The sequence below is a fragment of the Brassica rapa genome, chromosome A07 (genome assembly GCF_000309985.2).
Source record: "Brassica rapa cultivar Chiifu-401-42 chromosome A07, CAAS_Brap_v3.01, whole genome shotgun sequence".
NCBI lineage: Eukaryota > Viridiplantae > Streptophyta > Magnoliopsida > Brassicales > Brassicaceae > Brassica > Brassica rapa.
The window spans coordinates 17,461,742-17,483,475 of record NC_024801.2 but is presented as its reverse complement, the minus strand read 5'-3'; the positions used below and the strand labels follow the sequence as shown (position 1 = coordinate 17,483,475).

Sequence of the window (21,734 nt, the reverse complement as noted above, 5' to 3'; positions counted from 1 at the left end):
TATCAATCAATCGTCAGTAAAAGAAGACATTCTATGATTGTAGAAACAAACATTAATAAAAATAAGTAACTTCAAATGCTGTTTTGTTCTAATATGTTAAAGCGCAATAAGCAATATAATCTTGGAAACAATGGGGCTTTTATTAGTTAGAAAATGGTCAACTAGGTCTGTAATTACCTGGTGTGATCCAAATTATTCATGGTTGCGTTGCCAGAGCAATCACTTAGCTCTACCTTTCTCTTGCACCCTTTTCTTCTACCGTTCACATCAACTAAATCAAAGTTACTAAACGGACACAAAAAAATCGGATTAGTATCATTGTAACTATAAAAAATAGTATTAGCTAATACTTATACACAGTAATTTGCATCTTGGTGAATAATAAAAGACTTAGCTGAGCTGATCAATAAAAAGAGACTATTCTTTGTGTGACTCACTTGGAGACATTTGCCTTCGTCTTCATTCAAGATTCGGTTACGGAAGTCGCTTAGAGAGATTCAGTTACCTTAACCGTCTTCATGTACTTATTCTTCAAGTTCTGGCCTCCATATGCACATTCCTTGCCACTTTATCCTCCTCCATAATTCCTCTGCTTCATCAATCGTAGTGACTTCTTTAAGACTGTTTGTGCTTGGGATTCCCAAGAGACGCATACCCCGTTGGTGTTGCGCTTCTTTAAAATGCATCTTGAAGCTTCTTCTTCCTTTATAGCTCTGGTTCCCACATATCTCACATTTAAACTCATGCTGAAGTTCACGAAGATTCTTGAGCCAATGCGGATGGTAAACTCTTGATTTGGCATAAGCTTCCTGATCCCTCTCACGTTCTTTTTCCATCTCTTTATACGTCAAGCCTTCCTCTTCACTAAACGCAATAACTGGTACTTCCTTTGTCACAAGTGCTATATAGTCCTCACTAGCATCATTATCATCAACAAGATGCCCAGAAAGATGAAGCTTCCTATGACACTCACGCATCTCCTCCAAACGATGGTAAAACAAATATGTTTCACCAAGCATTGCTATCTCAGTTTCCATCGTCCTATCTTTATCTTCATACGTTTCAACAAGTTTATTAGTTTTAAGCATGATAGACTGTACCATGTTACGTACACGATGTCCCTTGACCAATCTCTCCATACCGGACGCCGGTTCTGTCGTCTTTCGTAGCTCTTCCACGATCAACCGCTCCAATCTTTCAATCTCCTCGTGTCTGGAGCGAGTTTGCTCGAGGAGAGACGATGACGTCATCTCTGTTTTCTACACTTTTGGATTCACGATCTCTCTTCTCCTTAAATAGTCTTTTCGTTTAATTTGATCTTTCCTTTTCCTTCTATTAACTTTCCTTATTTAGTTATGGTCAGGTAATAATGATAATTTCGTTTTTTCGTCTCCTTAAATAGTTGTAAAATATAAGGCTAATTTAGTTATATAAATATTAAAAAATAATAATATGAATATTTTTTTAAAAATAGTTTGAATTTGAAAATCTTAATTTTAACACTAGAGTGTTGGTATTGAATCAGATAATCATTTTAAACAAAATTTGACCAATTTTAATCGGGGTTTGATGAGATCTTATTCAAATCCGGTTTTTAATACAGTAATGAGTTTGACCGGTCCAGTCCAATTTAAAAAAAAACACTAGTTTTGGTCAGCGATTAATTCTTATATTGCCTTATTTATGTTTTGGAACCCTATGTCTTTGGTCAGCGAGTAATCTTATCTTGCCTTAAATGATGCAGGAAAAAAAACGAAATTATCCATTTAATGGGCTTAAAAATGTAAATATTAAGCCCAATATTTTAACTGTGTAAATCCGAACCGTTGATTGAAACGACCACATCGAATCTTGTCGGTTTCTAACATTTATAGGATAGGGGATCAAAGAGTATCATTGTCCGCGGTTCACTTGCTTCTGTTCGAAACCGTATTAGGGTTACGGCGATTTCGTACGCTCCTCCGCTGTTATCATCTCCAGGTATGAAGATTCGTGTAATTGTTTTCGCTTTATCGATCTTTGTCCTATTGTATATAGTATTTGATTAGAGATTTGTATAAATTATGATTACGGATGATTCAGATTGAGAATGCCTCGCTTTGATGATCGATATGGAAACACTCGCCTTTACGTTGGTCGCTTGTCTTCTAGAACTCGCACCAGAGACCTTGAGCGTCTTTTCAGCAGATACGGAAGGTAATTTTATCTGCCTTGATCGATTTATTTTGATTTTCGTGTCTTTGGGGGTTGTATTGTTGTGAACTTTATTTTTTTTATAGAGGGTGCATCGGTGATTTGGTGTTTTGTTGATTTATTGCATACTTTTAGTGGACTTGATAATTTATCCCTTGAATGATGTTTTTTTTTTGGTTTCTTGGTGTTTGAAATTTATCATCTTTTCTTTGGTATGAAGCTGTAATGATTCTTCTTGGGGGAGATGTGTGCACAATGTTAACACTAGAATCCAATGGGCGAGTTTACATCTCTGTCTAGTATTTTTATAGCTGTGCATTTATGGATCTAGGTTTAGTGTTTTGTTTTTTCTTTCTCAAGTTGAATGATGTTGTTGAAGGTTTCTGGGGGTGTTTGCCTAACCTGGAGATGAGTGTACTGTGGACTTGGTGTAATTGGTGGATATTCTCTCTCTCCTGGTGTGGTGTATAGAGGGGTGCATTGGAGATTTTGTTGGTTGATTTATTGCATGTTTTACTTGGCCACAAATGGTGTTTTGGTGTACGGAAGTTCCTTATATAATGATGGGGCCTTGATTTTCTGGTTCCGCAGAGTACGAGATGTTGATATGAAGCGCGATTATGCCTTTGTTGTAAGTTTAATTATAACACCTTTAACAATTATCCCAGGGTTTGCTCTTTTGTATATTCTCTCCCCCTCACATTTTGAGAACAGGAATTTAGCGATCCTCGTGATGCTGATGACGCTAGACATTACCTTGATGGACGAGACTTCGATGGAAGTCGCATCACTGTGGAGGCTTCCAGAGGGGTTAGTTGTTTTGTATATCTATATCATTGGTTCATCCACTGGTCTGATGTAAATGACTAATGATGTCCTGCAAATAATTTATGTTTAGGCACCTCGTGGTTCTCGGGATGCTCGGGATAATGGTAGTAGAGGTCCACCTCCTGGTTCTGGACGCTGTTTTAACTGCGGTGTCGATGGTCATTGGGCTCGGGACTGCACAGCAGGGGACTGGAAGAACAAATGTTACCGCTGTGGTGAAAGAGGACACATTGAGAGAAACTGCAAGAACAGTGCTAGTCCTAAGAAGGCCAGGTACTTGTTATTTTTTTAAATCCTTGTTTTTGAACAATTCTTTCTTATGTTCTTTTGGCTTGTAATTATCCAGGGGTGGTGGAAGCTACTCCAGGTCACCAGTTAAATCACGCTCTCCTCGCCGCAGAAGAAGCCCAAGCCGTAGCCGTAGTTACAGCCGTGGTCGTAGCTACAGGTTAGTTTTAAATTTAAGCCTTTAAAAGCATGCACTAGATAATTATGTAGGTGTTTTCTTATTAGTTGATGCGCTTTTGTTTGACCAGCCGATCACGGTCGCCAGTGAGAAGAGAGAGAAGCGTGGAAGATAGATCACTCAGTCCTAAGGCAATGGAGCGATCTGTATCTCCCAGAGGCAAAGACCAAAGCATGAGTCCAGAGCGAAGGGTCGTAGATGCAAGCCCAAAACGGGAAAAGCAAGAAGGATCAGACTATGAAGGTAGCCCAAAGGTGAATGGTAATGGTAAGAGCTCTGTGAGTCCCATTGTGGGAGGTGAAGAAAGTCCTGCTGGACTTGATGGTCAAGACAGGAGTCCCATTGATGATGAGCCTGAGCTTAACCGTTCTTCCCCTAAAGGCAGCGAGTCACCTTGATGTCTCACTGCCCCCAACAGGTTAAAGCTCAATGCCATATCATTGTGTCTCAATGGATGATGATGTTCCTTCCTTGACTTACTTTCTTTGTTGGCTCGTTGGTGTGTCATCAGACAGCTTCCAAACTATGTTATCTTTCATACATTTGTTTTTTGCAACACATTTATTTGTCGTTGACTCCTGTAAGAATAAAGCTTTGAGTGTTTATGCTCCTTATTATATTCTGTTTCTTTTTAATCAAAATTGGTAATGAAAAATATTTTTTATTTTTAAAAATTATTGATTTAATTGGCAACCTAATTCTTTAGCCTCTTTAATTGCCAAACATTTACGACATAAAAGAAAAGTAAACAGCATCGAGTTTGTCTTTGCATGTGTTTGTAACTTTGTATATGTTAATCACTGTGATTTCCTTTTTCTCCACTCTACTTGAGACCAAAACAAAATGTACGTGGGATCAAGGAGCTGTGTATGTACACAGAGGTGACATTGAGTTGCAGTAACTCAGTTACTAGACCACACTGAGCTTTAGCTTCACAGGGTATTTTCAAGGCCAAGCTCGTCCTCAATTTCGTCACCATCTTCGAACAGCTTGAGAAACCGGGCCTGTTCTTGTTGCCGCTTCTTCTTTCGCCAATACTTGTAACCAACCACAAGACCCACCGTAACCACACCTAACACAAGTAATACAATCAGTACAATGATTGCAGGATGCATTCCGCGCCTTCCTTCTTCCTTATCAGAACCATCTCCTTCCTTCAAACCTGCAAAAACAAAACGCGCATGTCATATTCCTAATCAAATGATTCAAATGTATAGCAAGAGCAAACAGAGAAAGAAGTAACTCACCAGATCCGAGTTGAGAGCATCCATGGCAGAGAAAAGTAGCATTGAACTCCTTGTCCTTGACGTGTGTGTATCTACCTTCAGCTGTGAAATCAGAAGGACAAAGCTCCCATTCATCAAACGTATCATATTTGAAGGTGTCGTCCTCATAGATTCCACATCTCTTGCACTTTGTTCCGTTAAGTCCAGTTAGTGGCTGAAAACATATATAAAAAAAAAAACAAAACACAACATATGTCTCAAATAAAGTGATAATAAAACAATAATACCCTCCAAAATAAGCAAGAAACCAGCTACGTATGTCATGATTGATCTACAATTCAAACCTGCCAAGATTCTTGGCCTTTGAAAGAGTAAGAGACATTGGTTATCTTCACATCAGGAAGCACCGTCTTGTTCTCTCTTTTGCATTGGAAATAAACTATAGGCGTGGTGGAGAACCACTCGTGCGTCGTGAAGATCTGAATCGTGTCTAGTGTAACTTCTTGTGCTCGTATCGTTCCTGTGAATCATCACAATACAATTCGAAACTCTTTATCATCAGATTAAGATTTTACAAACGGTGAGAGTATTGTGTTTTTTTTTTTTTACCTGGGAAAGATCGGAGGAAGATGAAACATAATACGAAACCTCGAAAGTCCCGAGAAGCCGATGGGATTCGGATTGACATCACGAAATCGCACCGATCAAATGTTTAAAAGAGAGGAGGTGTGTTGTTAGGATTTCGATTTTGCTAGGAGAAGGCTTAGATGCAATCAACACGCATCGAGCTCACGCGAGCTTTTTGGCAATGGCGTTGGAGAAAAGCGTATAGGAACAAGTTAGGAACAGACCGAGCCTCTTCCGTTGACCGGTTTGGTTTTCCTGGTTTATATTTTTTTTAAATGTGGTCAAATGGAATTTCTAAAATTAATTATTCAACCAACCATCTTATGAGTAATATATTTAAGCAAAAGGTAGAAATAGAATACCAGATTTATTGAACTAAATTTTATAAAGAGAAAAAGACCAAAATAGCACTAAATAAAGTTTTTGTTCCCAAACTAGCACTAAAGGCCAAAAGTCATAAAAATAGCACTCAAGGGGTGGGGTTTAGGGTTTAGAATTTAGGGTTTAGAGTTTAGGTTTTAGGGTTTAGAGTTGAGAAGTGAGGTTTTGGGATAAGATTTCAAATTTTGAAAACTAAAAAAATTTAAATTTTTCAAAAGATAAAATGCTATTTTGGTCATTTTAGTTTTTGAGTGCTATTTTTGTGATATAAACTTAGAAATGTGCTATTTTGGAGATTTGCCCTTTTATAAAGATATACTAACTAAAGTTTCCATTTATATTTTCTAACTAAGGGACGATTGGTAAGAGTTATAACTTTATATTTTTTTGCTATAGAACTTAATCGGTAGATTTATTTGATGTAATTTTCATTGATGTACCTTTCTAAAAAATTAATTTTTTGTTCTGAAAATAAAGCTTTTTACAGCTATTTTTAATTTTCTAAAGACTTTTTTTTTGTAAATTTTTTAAAGAAAGAAAAAGTTGATTGGTTAACATATATAACTTTAAACTAAATTTTGGTTTTCTAAAGCATCTACAGCTACAATCAATCACCTCCTAAATATAAATATTTCAGTGATAAAATTTTTGATTTTCTTTGCATCTTTAAATATTCTTCATCTCTTAATTAGTTTACATCAATGTTCTAAAATTCAATTTAGATTGAATTATAACTAATTTAGTTATATTGTCTTCACCATCAATTTGTTTATAACCAAATGATAATTTTATCTAATTTTGTTTCTTAATGTAAGCTCACAACTTATTTTCTAATATATCCAGATTATTTTAATCAAGGCTATTTTTTAATTAAACCCATAAAAATTTAAAATTATGTAATATAAATAAAGATATATAACAAATAAAACATATAAATTAATGTCTTAGCCCTAATAATCCGCTAAACACTAATCATATATAAAACGTCTTGTTAATGTCTAACTATTTTTGTAAACCTTGGTTTATTTTTTTATTTTAATTTTATCTAATTCATTACTCATGTGTCATGTCACATGATGAGTTTAGGGATCAGGTTAAGAGCCTGTTTTTTTTATCTTTAATAAAAAAAAAGGTTAAAAACACTTCTATTTGGAAGAAAAAAAAAGAGGAATGAATTCCTCAAGCCACATTTTGATTAAAAGAAATTAAAGCTATACAAATACAACAACAACAAAACAAGTTATATGTTTATTTTCACAAGAAACAAAACAAACTGTATACTAAAAGGAAGATGAAAGTTGCCAAGATCATCATCTTCTTTGGAAATTGAGTTTGCCAACAAAGAATGCAAACATCAAAGCCAATGCAATAGGAAAAGCGATTTGAACAACTGCTGTAACTGCCAAACGGTCATGATGGAATCCAAAATAGTCTTCTAAGAATTTTGAAGCCGTCGTGGATTCTCCAAAGACAATGATCTCCTCATGAATATTTTCATACTGAGCCGAGAAAAACCCGTTGAGTGTCCATGACGTTGGTGTTATATAATATAACCAAATCCACCACCTTGGAACTTGCTGCACAAGAGACACACACATTATTAGATAAAAAAGTTCTTCTGACATACTCAACGTGTTTAAGATAAAAGATCATACCGTTTCAGGAATCAAGAACCCGGAAAAGAGGTTAAAGTTAACAAAGAAGATGGACTGAAGAATCGAGGCAACCATGAAGTTTGGTGTGATGGAGATGAGGAACATTGCGAGATAGTTGTAAGTGAGAAGTGAAGTGAACATAGAGTAGAGTGCCCAAAAGACTTTGTAGGTCGAAGGATAGAAACCGATCATAGGATATGTTATGATCACAAACTCGGCTGCTTGTATGAACAAGTAAGGTATCTCAGTCACAACTTGACCTAATGCATAAGCTGTTGCTGAGTACATTCCTGCAAATCTTTCACGGTACATAACATTACGTTCTGTTTCTAAATTCCGAAGAGCTGATGCACAATTGTTAATCCCTAAGAAAAGCACAGCCCCATAGATCGCTCCAACTACAGTGAACACACTTTGTTGAGTATCTCTGCAACAAAACAAACCACATAAAGTTTATATGACATATTAGAACATTTTAAACAAATTTAAATTAATATAAACCAATTTGTTTTAGACTGGAAACTCATTTAACTAATAATATGTCATAGTTACGTACATTTTCTGGCCTTGTTTCCAAAAGAGTGCGCCGAAGATCAAAGAAGAGATTAATGTGTGAATCAAACGCATTAGGTTATAAGAAGGGTTCCTCCAGTAAGACAAGTTCATCTTCCACAAAATGGATTTGAATTGTCCATACCAGCTCTGTGCATAAGTTCTTTTAAACTGTAAATCACTTGACCCTGAATCTGGTTGGCTCAACTGTTTCACAAGCTCTGAGTTGCTCCTGTAAACAATCACAACTGTTTTTAGTACAACACGGTTTGGTTTATGCATAGATTTGAAAATCTACTCACTTGAAAAGAGGGGATTCGTGGTAGATTTTAGCGAAATCGACACCAAGTTCAACTTCCGCAGATTGTGAACTAACATCAAGCATCCATGTTGCAGGATTGTGGTTGTCTCTTATTTTAGGAACTCCGGGAACATTCTATTATTTTATAACCCAACAACATTTAAAAAACAAACTTTTAATCTGTTTGGTAAGAACATCATACATTAAAAAACTATGAAACTTACCTCAAAATACTCAATAATATGACATGAGTTTAGGCCTAGTGGTCCTGTGTAGATCATGCGACCACCTCTTTTGAGAAGGACCAACTGAAAATTCAAGTTAATGTTAAGACTTCTTTAGATAAGTTAAAAACATTTGGGGCAAATACGAAAGATATATAATTTCAAGAGAACATTTTGCAATTTAATAACCTCGTCGAAAGCTTCGAAAATATCTATGCTAGGCTGATGAATAGTGCAGACGATGGTTCGTCCAGTGTCAGCTACGTTCTTCACAGCTCTCATAACAATGGCGGCTGCTCTTGCATCCAATCCCGTCGTAGGCTCGTCCATGAAGATGATCGACGGATTCGCCACCAACTCCACCGCGATCGTAAGCCGTTTCCTCTGCTCCGTCGATAATCCGCTCTCTCCGGCGACTCCCACCAACGCATCCTTGATCTCGTCTAACTCGATCGTCTCCAGCACTTGCCTCACGAATTCCTGTAAAGATTGGGTTGAGATTGGTGTCGAATTTGCGCGGGGAAGAAGAAGGAAGAAGAAGAAGAAGGAGGAGATGCGTACGGTTTTGGTTGCGGACTCGATCTCAGGAGCGAGACGGAGCCAAGCGGAGTAGATGACGGATTCTTCGACGGTGATGTTTGGTGAGTGAATATCTGTTTGTTCGCAGTAGCCTGAGACTCTGGCGAACGTTTCTTGGACTTTAGGGAAGCCGCTGATTCTGATGTCGCCTTCTATGTATCCGCTCGTTTTTCTTCCGGCTAGGACGTCGAGGAGTGTGGTCTTTCCGGCTCCGCTCACTCCCATTAACGCCGTTAGGATTCCCGGACGGAAAGCTCCGGTGATGTCTGTGAGTAGTTGCAGCTTCTTGTTAGCATATCCTTGCTCTCTCATCTCCTGAGAATGATTATCATTAGAACATATCGAAGATAGAATTAAGAATCATTATGTGATTGGTTATGATGGTTTTACCACTGGAGTGTCAACGAAGTAGTTTAGTTCTTGAAATGTTACAGTGAGGGGCTTGAAAGGTAACACCATCTTGCCTGTTGTTAAGCCAGAGTATGAGTGAGAAGAGTATGTAGAACGAGAGAAGTGGGTAGACAGACAATAAGGTTTTCACCTTCTGTTTTTACAGGGGAATCTGTGGTCTTTTTCTTGATGGAAGAGTAGTCTGTTGTATCTTCTGTTCCTTGCAGCTCAGAGAGTTTTTCTTGTGAGATCATGGCTCGTGATGATGTTGGTGCTGTCGTTTTGGTAAATGAAGTTTAAGTATATGTTGTGTTTCAAAGAACATAACACTTGTGTAGTAGAAGATGGACTTACATTTCAGGAAAGTCAGCGCCAGAGTGAAAATTGTGTTGAAGAGCACAGTGAAACCCACCAAGGCACAGAGTGATACCCAATACATATAACCATCGTAGTTCAGTCCACGGCTTTCGAGTATGGTTCTACCTAAGGTAAGATTAGTACTTGGTTGTATCTACAAATGGGGATGTAACAAGAACAAGCTGATTAGCATGAAGAACGGAAAGAAGAAGCTTGTGTGATTAAGAGACACTTACCTGGTTCCACCTTGGAGCAAGAAACTCATTTACCGATAGCCCAATCTCACTGTAACTCAAAGGATTCGCCCAGAAACCCCACTTGAGCCATGCAGGCATAGAAGCTGCAACAAACACAAAACCTTAAGAGTCGTCTTTGAATGGTACAACGTTTGAGGCAAAGGTTGGGGGCAAAGTCTTACGTGGTGGAATGACAAAACCGGCAAAGACAAATGTGATTAATATACCAAAACTGCCAGCTGTGACTGAAGCAACTACTGTCTGGAAGATTGCAGCGAGGCACCGAAACATGGATATCGAAGTGAAGTGAACAAGAAACAGTAGAATGAACTGCTTGAAGAACCTGGAACATTAAACTTCATCATGCTACAGTTGTATGAACATGTTTCTAGGGTTTAAGTTCCAATCAGCGGAGTGGAAAGCTCACCTGGAAGCTTCAGGGGTGTACCCAATGACATAGTATGTCAGGCCGGTCCAAACGAAAGATTCCAGTAATGACAGTGGGACCTTTAACACCGTTGCAGGGATTGCATAAGCCCATGCTGGATAGAAACACAACTGCTTCTGTTTGTAAAACACCGCTAAGCGTTGAGCCGTCATAGCCAACTCAGGGAATCCATCAACAAGAAGAATGATGACGGCGAAGAAGAGGGCACTCATGTAAGAGTTTCCATGAAGGATATCAATACCCATCCGTGTTCGGATAAACACAGTCATAGTGATGAATGCTGCCATCACAAGCTGCATACATAAAGCTAGAACGGTCAGGAATAGTATTAACATAGAAAGAAGATCAGAAGGAGAGAAATGAAAACTTCAGATTGTACCTGACCCGTCTTGAATATATAGACGAAATAGTTTCTCTTCATGAGAAGATACTCTCTTGATATGCAAGCTATGAACATCTCCCAGTTTGGTAGAGAGTACACGCTGAAGGAAAGAGCATCCTTATGGCTTTTTGATCTATCATATGGCTTAGATAGAGCGTCCTCAATCTTCTTCCCGATGCTGAAGTCCTTGAATTTCTTCGACAACATGTCTACCGAGACAAAGCTATAAGGTACATCCTCATGCCGCCAGTATTGTGCTTGGTCTTTTCTTGATATAACCTTCGAAGCAGAACAAGAGAGGATCAACAACTCATGAAACAAAAGGTCACTTTAGGGAACGAAGCTCTGGCTATTACCTCCTGGAGATAGTCTGCAACACCTTTCCTTTCAGGGCATTGGAATCCACACTCCTCAAAGAAGTTCAGGACCTCACCGCGTGGGCCATGATACACTATTTTCCCCTTGGCCATCAGCATAACGTCATCAAAGAGGTCAAAGGACTCTGGAGCAGGTTGAAGAAGCGAAACAACAACAGTAGCGTTTGATATGTGAGCCAGCTGCTGAAGAGATTTAACAATCTGAAAAGCCGTGGAACTGTCTAAGCCGTTTGTTATTTCATCCATAAACAGTGCCTTTGTTGGACCAACGATCATCTCGGCTGCAAAAAGTTAAAAGAGGTTCAGGTACATGAGCAAAAGTTGACAATATTGCAAGTTCCAAGCTATGAAACTAACCTGTGGTAAGACGTTTCTTTTGGCCCCCTGATATGCCTCTCCTCATCACATCTCCAATCAATGTTTCTGCGCAAATGTCGAGTCCAAGAATCTGCAAATGCGACAGAAGACATAAGAACCAAACAAGAAAGGGCAGAGTTTCAGCCGAGCTATCAAAGAGACTATAATACCTTCAAGATGTAATCTGTTTGCAGACTTCTTTCAAGTCCTTCAACAGATATTGCCTACAGGAAACAAAAAGTTATAATCAACCACAGAGCTTAAAGGTTAGGCTCAAGGGATAAGAGAGTGTTAGAGGAATGTACTTTCATGTAAGCATCCACTTCTGTGTCAGGAATGATTCCTGCTTCCTTTTCTCTTTTACTAACTTCCATCATAATTTCTGTTTCCGCAGGAAAAGAAAGAATTATGATACATTTTTCTTAATGCACTCTGAGGAGACATTGAGTCGTTGGTTTATGAATCCTACCTGTTCGGCTTCCAACACCCTGACAACGAGCTGAGAAGTCGACTGTCTCCCTCACTGTCATCTCAGCAATGTGCAGATCATATTGGCTTATGTACGCGGATGTTTTCTGAGGAACAAACTCGTCAAGTCTATGCCCATTGTAGGAGATTTCACCTGAACACTGTGGAAACAGAAAAGGCATACACTTCATAAATCTGCAGTAAATGAAATTGATTGAAATAAAAACACTAAAACTATCTGCTTTCATTATATGAACCTTTAGATTGTTTTCTAAGTTTCCTGATAAGGCCTTTAACAAAGTCGTTTTTCCACATCCAGGAGGACCAAGCAACAGTGTTAACCTGCAAGAGCAAGAAGATTTACTAAACCCACTTGGATGTCACAAAGCTTTGATCATAACTTGTGAGAAGACAACTACTAACCTTCCTGGTTTTATAATGCCATTAACATCATTAAGAATGCTTATCTTGGCTTCTCGTGTTTTTGCACCAGTGAGCTTCACCAGTTCCTGGAGAAAATCAATACAATAAAAATTTCAAACTCAGAGGCTTTAAAGCACTCACAGAATTAAGACAGCAACAGCTTTTTGGTGTGCAGAAGTTGTTACTCACAGACAAAACACGCTTAGCAGTGTTCCACAGTGTTGGAAGTGCCTTCCCTTCAACAATCTCGCACTCTGCCTCCACTTTTAAACCCTCATACCTCACTTCTATGGTCGGTAACTCCATTCCAACTCTGCACAACACAGTTTTAATCTCAAAGTTCCAAGAATCCGAAAGGGTAAAGATTATTACTTACCTGTCTATTCTTCTCCTGATTTTCTTGAGCAACTTGAGATTATCATTCTCAATGTGTTTGATGAGTTTCTCAATCATCAGATGACGTTCCATGGCTCCAAGCTTCGTGACATCAACGACTCTTTTACCTTTCTCGGCCATGGACTCATCACCATCATCAAGGAGAGAGGATCTCATGCGTTTGACGGTTGGCAATCTCTCGATCTCAGCCCATTGCAGAGCATACTCTGCATTCGTATTATTGCCCTCACCATCATGATCAGGTTCATACCTTGAAGAGCCGCTTCTGAAACTCGAGGTGTGTCTATGGAACGATGATCTGATGCTTCTTCCAATCTCTGCAAGCTCCACTCTCAACGACTCAATCTCGTCTGCTCCAGCCATATTAGCCATGGCTGTGGCTTAATTAGTTTGAGCTCTCTGTTATCAGAAACTCAAAGTCTAATTGATAGGTAAGCCTAACTGTTTTGACTTGCAGATATATATATAGTTATACATTTATACATTGTTCAAACTGACACGCTTCAATGATGTAAGTGAATACATCAGCTTTTCTTCTTAGTTCTTGAAATGATCTGCGACTTCCAAGGTCAAAAGATATATTAATAATAAAAACACATGCTGTGATACTCAAAAAGTTATTGTGAACAGCTGTGATCATGGAGGGTTGAGTATCAATTTTATATTCCTGGATAATTCGAGAATGGTTCTGGGCCATGTCTTCATGCGTTTCTCGTTCTTCAAGTATATGTTATGATTAATGTCTATATAATTTAGATTCCCCTCTAAGAAAGTCTTATGTATATATATACACATTTACTTGTTATTTTATGTAGAATGGAATACGTATGTTTTTATTGTGACATTTCCAACCAACAGATGCAGCATGAAACCCGCTAATTTTTACTACAAGAATAATAAGAAACCACTTGGAAACTATTAATAAGATCAGTCACGTTCTGTACCGTTTGGATTCAAATTTGTGGTTGAAAACCAAGATTCTTGGTATTGATTTTGAAATTAAATCACAATCTTACCATGTCAGTATAATTATATATTTTTTGAATCTTGGTTTTACTAAACTATGTAAGCTCAAACTAGATATATACCTATCATGACAATCTTTGCTAGTGCATGTGTACAAATCTTTGGTTATTCCTTCAAATTACAATTAGTGTATTCTTTTTCTACAAACAATAAATTCCATAAACACTAGCTTCACTGAATAAGAATAAATTATTATTATTTATTGTCAAAATATTTATCAGCAACGAATGCAGTAAAAAACCATATGATATAATTGAATGCTCTAAGATGAGCAAATGATTTCTCTACATATGTTTATTTTTTGGTGTAAATATATATGTGTGTGTGTGTGTGTGCATCTTGTTACAAATAAACAAACAAGAGACAAGGAAGATGAAAGCAATGACATAACAAGATGTTGAAAGAAAAGTTGGCAACAAAATCAAAGTAATAATCTCTATGAATAAGCATGACAACGCCCTCTTTCAGCTAATCCTCCTTTTTGTTTATTGAACTCATTAATTCATTATATTTTTATTTTTTTGGTCCAAATGTTAAAATTCATTCTTGTTTTTATTTATGTATATTCAAATGTTTATCTCTCATCATCTCCAATGGGTACACAATAATTTTTTATATATTTATTTTAAAATCAAGTAATTTAAGGTTGAACTAGATTCTAACCCGTCCTTTGAAAGGGCGGGTATATTTTTTTGTTTTAATTTTTTATAGAAATTTAATTTTTATGTTTTTTGTAATCACATATTTGTATACCATTTTTAAAAAATTATTAGTAAGAGGTTTTGATAATTATATTGAATTTGTAATATTGCATAGCTATACATATGTACTCAATGTTTTGAAATCCGATCCAGATCCGCGGTTGAATCGGTAAATCCGGTGATCCGGTATGTAATCCGATTTGAGTTTTAAGAAAAAAATATTATTTAATAATACAGTAAAACCTACAAAAACCCGCTAAAACCTAGAACCCGACTACCAATTAAACCAGTGGTTGAATCAATACATAACTTTTAATTATTAATTTTTTAAAGTTATATTATTAGAATGTTTTTGTATTCTAATTACGAAGTTAAATTTTTAGTTTTATAAAAAGAAAGATGATATGATTTTGTAGATTAAATAAAACCCGCTAAAACTCAGAATCCGTCCTACCAGTTAAACCACTGGTTGAACCTATACATAACTGTCAATTATCATTTTTAGTTATATTATTATGAATATGTTTGTAATATAAACAGGAAGTTAAATTTTTAGTTTTTATAAAAAAAGATGATATGATTTGTAGATTATGAATCTATTAACAGAACTAATTGTTCGATTTGGATTAGTTTATTTTTATTATCAATTATCTATTATGATTTTATGATAGTCCACTGTATATATATGTTGCAAAATATAATAAAAGAAAATCCACAAGAAACCTGTATAACTAATTGGTACGAAAAAATATTTTATATTATTTTCTATCACCCAGTAATACAGCATATTTGTTATTATAGATGATATAGCATTACATACTATAGATGATTGTAGACTTGTAAGAAATATATGTTACAAAACTTATATCAGTCGACAGTTTTATTTTAGCTATTGTTAGTGGGTTCCTACTATTAAGGAATTAAAGTAGTGGTTACAAAATATATATTTAGATATAGTTAGAAATTATTATGGTTTATTTTTATAAGTATATATTATAGGATTTTTTTTTGGACTCAACTATTATCAATGGGGCATGTTCCTGTTTTAATAGTATTGATTTGCTCTAATAGTTCACTTTATTATAGATATATTCTATAATATAATGAAATATAAAAATAATAAAAAATAAAAAACAACATTATTTCATTCTATGATAGAGTAATTTTATTATAAAGTGAACCATAGTGAAATACGTATTACCGAAGATTTCCTAAATTAAACTTAAGGTTGGAGTAAATCATACGCATTTCATTAACTAGTAAAGATCGTGAGCATTATTGTAATTATATTTCACGTTGATCGAAGAGGGATCACTATGATGGTTAACTTCTACGAAAGGCAAATTTGTTTGTAAGGTTTCATCAAGTCGCGGCGGGGCCGGGTTGTAATTCGAACTTCATTCCCGTTTTGGATTGAAATTTATATAATATATCTTTAAAATAAAATTATTAAAAAAATCTTTAAAATATTTGTCTCAAAAAATCTTAGATGTTATCGTTTTGGCTAGTTATTGTAAGAATACTGCATGAGATTTTATAATGAAAAATTTACTTCATATAGTGCAGAGGAAACAACGACTACTTCAAATCGTTTCCTTAATCCGTCTAACGACTACTTCAAATCATTTCCTTTTATAACTAAGACATATACTCATATAGTGGCTACTTCTTATTATTATCATTTAGATCGCCTTTTAACAACTGTCTACCATCTCTTAAAAATAGAGTAGAAAATACTTGTGAAGATAACTTTATAATATTTTATACTTAGATTAAACCATAGATACTTGACCAAAAAAGAAGAAGATCAAGCCATAGATCACTTGCTTTATGTCGGGATCTCTATGAGCATATTTATCTTAAACAAACAACGGCCAAAAACACTTCAAGCTCTAGTACAATCAATTTGTTTTTTTTAATTTTTAGTCGAGTTCTCTAAAAAATATTGTTATTTATATATTCTATTAAAATAGAATCATTAAAAATACTGTAGAAAAGTCATAGTTGTACTACTAATTAGAAACTTAATCAATTATCCTAAATTAACTCGTATATAATATTATCCTAACAAAATTTAATCTACATCTAAACTAAATTTCCAATAAAAGTTAAATATATTTCTGTTATGCAATTACTGTCTATTGTTATTAAAATATTCTGTTTTTTTTTCTGTACAGAGGGGATGAATAAACCTTTTTAACCTGTGGTTATATTCATTATTTCTTCTACTTAAAAGAATATACCATTTTTAAATGAGTGGTTTATATATGATTAAATAAACAAACGAAAAAAGAAATGGTTGATATATGATTAGTACAGTTTTATCAAAAGAAATTTCACTGAATATAAATTTAAAATAATATTATATAAAAACAAAAATTGATAGAAAAACATATATCCATATAGCTTATTTTATATTCTAAACGTTAACTTTTAAAATAAACATATATTGGCGGACGCGAGTTCAACTCCAATTGTTGTTTAAAGCACACATGTTAAATTTTATGAACTTCTAACCTAAAACAAATTAACAGTTAACGGACTGGACCAAATCTTAGGCATGAGGGTTTTGGTAGTTTGGGTAGTTCGGTTTTCAGATAGTACGATTCGGGTAAAATTTGCCAAATTGCACCGTAAAAAAGTTTGGTTTGGTTCAGTTCTTGGGTAGTTCGGTTTTAAAATTTTTTACTAAAGATTTCGGTTTGTTCGGTTAAATTTTCAGATTAAATTGAATAAAATTAAAAAAAATGGTTAATTTCGGTTAGTTCGGTTAATTTGGTTTGGATTTTGGTTAGTTCGGTTTGGTTATTTTAGTTAGTTAGGTTAGTTTGGTTATTTCAATTCGGATTTTGGTTACTTAAGTTAGTTTAGTTTGGAATTTCGGTTAAAACTGGTACTGTTTGAATTTTTTAGAAAACAGAACTAACCGAAACGTAAACCAAGTTTTTTTGGTTTGTTACCGAACCGAACTGACCGAAAATCGAACCATTTATTGCATAAATATTAACATGCATGCATGTAAATTTTCTTTACAAAATCAGGTAATGTTTTTGTAAAGAACCATCAAATAAATCAATCAAAATAAACCTTCGCATGCGAAACGAATGATCTTACTTGGTAAAAGATATAATGGTATATACAGTTGAGACACTTTCAGAATCTGATCTAAATGCTTACACCATCACGATAACAAATCGACTTTTGCAGTGAATGAGAAAAAGCTAAAAGAAACTATTTTCACTTGACAGGAGCAAGAATGGTGTAGAGAAGGAGGAATGAGACAATGATAATGGCTCCAACTAATTTAAACTTTGGACTTGTCGGGTTTGATGTCAAACGTACGCACCACAACAAACGACCCATTTTTTCTCTTTCCTCTCGAGTTCTCCAACAAACAAAACTCTCATTTCTAGCTCCTGCGTCGGTTAACGAGAGCCCCGGTGCCGGAGGCTCGTCCTCCCATCCTCTCTGTTTTTCTCTTTGCTTCTCTTCTGGCTGTCTCTCCTTTTCTGATATATTTATGATTCTGGGTTAGAGTTTCGCGACCGTGCTCGATTTTTGCTCGTGGTGGAGGATATGCTTTCTATGATCTCTTGTTAGCCGGAAAATAGATAGACCGACAGCAGAGATAGAGGAGCTGAATCCAAGGCGATTAGGCGAGGCGTAAGGTTACATGGGCCCTACGGTTGTTGTGACTTGCAAGTTACGTGGCCATGTGGCTGAATGGGTCAAGAAAAAAAGATGTTTTTGGTATAGAGCCCAATCGTATAACAAACTTTTACTGTCTTAAGGCTTATACAATAACATAACCGTTGATATGGTACATCGTATCAAGAAAGGCAAAACAAACTTTTGACAAAATAATATAATCCGACAAAAAATATGATATGACAATTACAATTACAAGATAATTCAATGATGAAATCCAGACTGAATATTTGTTGGATGATGACAATACATTGACATCTAGCTAATCTTGTTTTGCTCTTGTTAACAACTGAAATGCTTTCCAGCATCATAACAAACTGCAGTCACTTATGTTACCTACACGAGAAAAGTTTTCTAGATAAAGATAGAATTTTTTTTTGGTTAAAACTGCTCCGGAAGATATTCTTTCTAAAAGTTTACTCTTGAACCCGTCTAACAAATCTGCGTAACCATTACAACAACAAAAAGAGCAAAACGAGTATATTTCCGATTACAAAAACCGGTGGAAAACGAAAATATTCCGCAAATTTATAGAAAAAAATCTAAAATAAAATCATAATATTGAAGAACAAAAAATACTGTTAAAAAAGAAATCTCAGCGCCGGTGCTAAAAAAATCCTAATGGTATAAGTATAACACACTTAAACTCTATTTCTAGTTTTATGTGGATACAGCTCGAAATTATGTCCTAAATACATAAAAAAAAATAGAAATATACGATGATGTAATATGTTACTAAGTGCTTAAAAATATAAATTAGTTAACCCTAAAATATAAATATTTATTTGTCGTTTAATGAAATCTCTTTTGTTCATTTTGACTTTTGAAAACTATATTTAGGATTAAAAAAATTTAAAATCATCCTAGGAAATTTTTTTGAAATATATTTTTGGTATTTTTTTCTTCTTTTATGGAAATATATCACACTAATATAATATAGTATGTAAAACACAAATTTTAGAGTAAATCAAAATATGCTTTCTGTCTTTTTTTTTTTTTTTGTCACAGAGAGTAAATCAAATATACAAGTGGGGGATATTCTCGTTTTAACCGAAATGAGAAAAAGAGAGAGAGAGAGAGAGAGAGAGAGAGAGAGAGAGAGAGAGAGAGAGAGAGAGAGAGAGAGAGAGAGAGAGAGAGAGAGAGAGAGAGAGAGAGAGAGAGAGAGAGAGAGAGAGAGGAGAGAGAGAGAGAGAGAGAGAGAGAGAGAGAGAGAGAGAGAGAGAGAGAGAGAGAGAGAGAGAGAGAGAGAGGAGAGAGAGAGAGAGAGAGAGAGAGAGAGAGAGAGAGAGAGAGAGAGAGAGAGAGAGAGAGAGATCAGAGAGAGGAGAGAGAGAGAGAGAGAGAGAGAGAGAGAGAGAGAGAGAGAGAGAGAGAGAGAGAGAGAGAGAGAGAGAGAGAGAGAGAGAGAGAAGAGAAGAGAGAGAGAGAGAGAGAGGAGAGAGGAGAGAGAGAGAGAGAGAGAGGAGAGGAGAGAGAGAGAGAGGAGAGAGGAGAGAGAGAGAGAGAGAGAGAGAGAGAGGAGAGAGAGAGAGAGAGAGAGAGAGAGAGAGAGAGAGAGAGAGAGAGATTCATTTTTGGGGATAAATATCAAAAACTCGTCTCCTTTATTATCTGTAGCAGAACCCTTAAACCTTATCCCCTTTCCGAAAGCACATCACGAGATAAAGCTTTAGCCTTTAGCCTTTAGCCATGTCTGCCTCCGCTTCTTCCGTTTCCCTCTCTTCCTTCAATCCCAAATCCTAAACTCCACTCCCTCTCTTTCTCCGCCGTCAAATGCTCCTCCTCACCCGCCCAATACCCATCTCGTTTCGTTACACACGTCGCCGTCTCCTCCGATTTCGAGGTGGAGGAAGACGACATGTTCGCTGACGACGACTCCTCCCCGCCGCAGGAGCGCAGCTCCTTCTCTGCTGACCTCAAGCTCTTCGTCGGTAACCTTTCCTTCGATGTCGATAGCGCCCAGCTCGCTCAACTCTTTGAGAGCGCCGGTACCGTTGAGATGGTTGAGGTAAGAAGTGATTCTCTTCCTAAAAGTTTGGTGCTTTATAGGTTTTCTGATGAAGTAGAGATTGCTTATTAGTTTATTGAAAATGGGTTCTGAGTCTTTTGATGATATGATGTTTTGATATTGTGATGAAATGGGTTGGCTTTGTAGGTTATTTATGACAAAGTTACTGGCAGAAGCAGAGGTTTTGGGTTTGTGACTATGTCCACTGCAGCGGAAGTTGAGGCCGCAGCTCAACAGTTCAATGGCTATGTAAGGAGATTACTCCTCTTCTTTGCTTTGTTGTTTATAGAGTATCTTTGTATGTGTATGTTCTTGTTCTTTGGCTTGTGTTTAATAATGTTATTTGGTGTCTCAGATTTCTTTTTTTCTCATGTTTTATGAATTGCTGTTTCTCATGTTACTTATATGATTGTTCTTGTTTGTCATTTGGGGATTTGAGTTGGTGAGACAGTCGTTGAGCCTTTGTCTCTTTGCAGTACAGGCTTGTTGTTTGTATCTTGCAGTTTGATCTTTTAGATTTTGTGCATTGTGGTTGTTTTTGCTAACGATGTGGACATGAACATTGTAGGAATTTGAAGGCAGACCCTTGAGGGTTAACGCTGGCCCTCCTCCACCTAAGAGGGAGGAATCATTCTCCAGAGGACCAAGAAGTGGTGGTTACGGTTCTGAACGTTCCAGTTACGGCTCTGAACGTTCCGGTTACGGTTCTCAACGTTCAGGACGTTCTGGTTACGGTTCTGAGCGTTCCAGCTACGGTTCTGGGTCAGGTTCGGGATCAGGTTCATCAGACCGAGTTTATGTGGGCAACCTTTCGTGGGGTGTGGATGACATGGCTCTTGAGAGCTTGTTTAGCGAGCAAGGAAAGGTTGTAGAGGCCAGGGTCATTTACGACAGGGACACTGGTCGATCCAAGGGTTTTGGGTTTGTGACACTCGGCTCTCCTCAAGAGGTCACAAGAGCCATCAGTTCTTTGAATGGAGCTGTGAGTAATCATCATTTTGTTTTGATCAGTAGTACTTGTTAGCAAACACTGTCTGATACACTTTTTTGTTGGGCTTCTATAAAGGATTTGGATGGAAGACAGATTAGAGTCTCGGAGGCTGAGGCTAGACCACCAAGGCGCCAATTTTGAGTGAACATGCATGCAACTTCATGTTCTGGAGGTGTAGCTCATCTTGACTGACGACAAGCTATTTATGTTTTGGGCTTTTGTTTCTTTATTTCACTTTTGATTCGTTTTGGGCTTTGAATGTTTTGCCTTTATCTTTGCAGACTAGGGTTTTGGACTTTGTTTTTTTCTTATATATTAAATCTTTCTTTCATCCTTATGGTGGGGGCAAAGCCCAAGTACCTGTGCAGGCTAGGGTCTGTTCGTTATTCAATGCTTTTTATCTTCTTCTCTTGAAAGAAAAAGTAAACAAT

At 36.5% G+C, this 21,734-nt stretch overlaps 4 protein-coding genes, 1 long non-coding RNA gene and 1 pseudogene across 9 annotated transcripts; 3 read left to right on the top strand and 3 right to left on the bottom strand.

Annotated features, from left to right (window-relative positions):
- Positions 1-524: 524 nt before the first annotated feature.
- On the bottom strand, positions 525-1,250 carry LOC103831377 (splicing factor SF3a60 homolog). The gene has a single exon (XM_009107280.1). The coding sequence runs from the start codon at positions 1,248-1,250 to the stop codon at positions 525-527; it is 726 nt and encodes a 241-aa protein (XP_009105528.1).
- A 581-nt stretch (positions 1,251-1,831) lies between these two features.
- LOC103829935 (serine/arginine-rich splicing factor RS2Z32) lies at positions 1,832-4,128 on the top strand. Of its 3 annotated transcripts, none has more exons than XM_009105617.3 (7): positions 1,832-1,980; positions 2,083-2,196; positions 2,785-2,824; positions 2,908-3,003; positions 3,092-3,294; positions 3,368-3,469; positions 3,558-4,128. In XM_009105617.3, exons 2-7 carry the CDS (start codon positions 2,090-2,092, stop codon positions 3,883-3,885), a joined length of 876 nt encoding a protein of 291 aa, XP_009103865.1. In that variant the 5' UTR covers positions 1,832-1,980; positions 2,083-2,089; the 3' UTR covers positions 3,886-4,128. The 3 variants fall into 3 exon arrangements, with proteins under 3 accessions (XP_009103865.1, XP_009103866.1, XP_033130189.1); XM_009105618.3 differs by having other exon boundaries at positions 1,864-1,980; positions 2,573-2,824; XM_033274298.1 differs by having other exon boundaries at positions 1,895-1,982; positions 2,077-2,196.
- Positions 4,129-4,185: 57 nt separating this feature from the next.
- On the bottom strand, positions 4,186-5,606 carry LOC103829934. The gene is made up of 4 exons (XM_009105616.3): positions 5,323-5,606; positions 5,058-5,233; positions 4,735-4,927; positions 4,186-4,649 (listed from the first exon to the last, which is right to left on the bottom strand). The coding sequence occupies exons 1-4, from the start codon at positions 5,399-5,401 to the stop codon at positions 4,420-4,422; spliced, it is 678 nt and encodes a 225-aa protein (XP_009103864.1). The 5' UTR covers positions 5,402-5,606; the 3' UTR covers positions 4,186-4,419.
- Positions 5,607-6,875: 1,269 nt separating this feature from the next.
- On the bottom strand, positions 6,876-13,301 carry LOC103829932 (ABC transporter G family member 37). 3 transcript variants are annotated; one of them, XM_009105615.3, is made up of 23 exons: positions 12,847-13,301; positions 12,660-12,783; positions 12,471-12,556; positions 12,305-12,389; positions 12,049-12,208; positions 11,885-11,961; positions 11,750-11,803; positions 11,580-11,670; positions 11,202-11,503; positions 10,843-11,124; positions 10,443-10,756; positions 10,198-10,358; positions 10,016-10,119; positions 9,777-9,933; positions 9,574-9,696; positions 9,423-9,496; positions 9,015-9,347; positions 8,643-8,933; positions 8,454-8,537; positions 8,231-8,364; positions 7,933-8,160; positions 7,377-7,803; positions 6,876-7,298 (listed from the first exon to the last, which is right to left on the bottom strand). In XM_009105615.3, the coding sequence occupies exons 1-23, from the start codon at positions 13,236-13,238 to the stop codon at positions 7,032-7,034; spliced, it is 4,350 nt and encodes a 1,449-aa protein (XP_009103863.1). In that variant the 5' UTR covers positions 13,239-13,301; the 3' UTR covers positions 6,876-7,031. The 3 variants fall into 3 exon arrangements, with proteins under 3 accessions (XP_009103863.1, XP_018508793.1, XP_033130186.1); XM_018653277.2 differs by having other exon boundaries at positions 12,049-12,389; XM_033274295.1 differs by having other exon boundaries at positions 8,643-9,347.
- LOC117126442 lies at positions 12,367-13,530 on the top strand. The gene is made up of 3 exons (XR_004449006.1): positions 12,367-12,450; positions 12,541-12,828; positions 12,927-13,530. It is a non-coding gene; the product is annotated as an uncharacterized LOC117126442 (long non-coding RNA).
- Positions 13,531-19,895: 6,365 nt separating this feature from the next.
- On the top strand, positions 19,896-21,640 carry LOC103831376 (annotated as a pseudogene).
- The last annotated feature ends 94 nt before the right edge of the window (positions 21,641-21,734 follow it).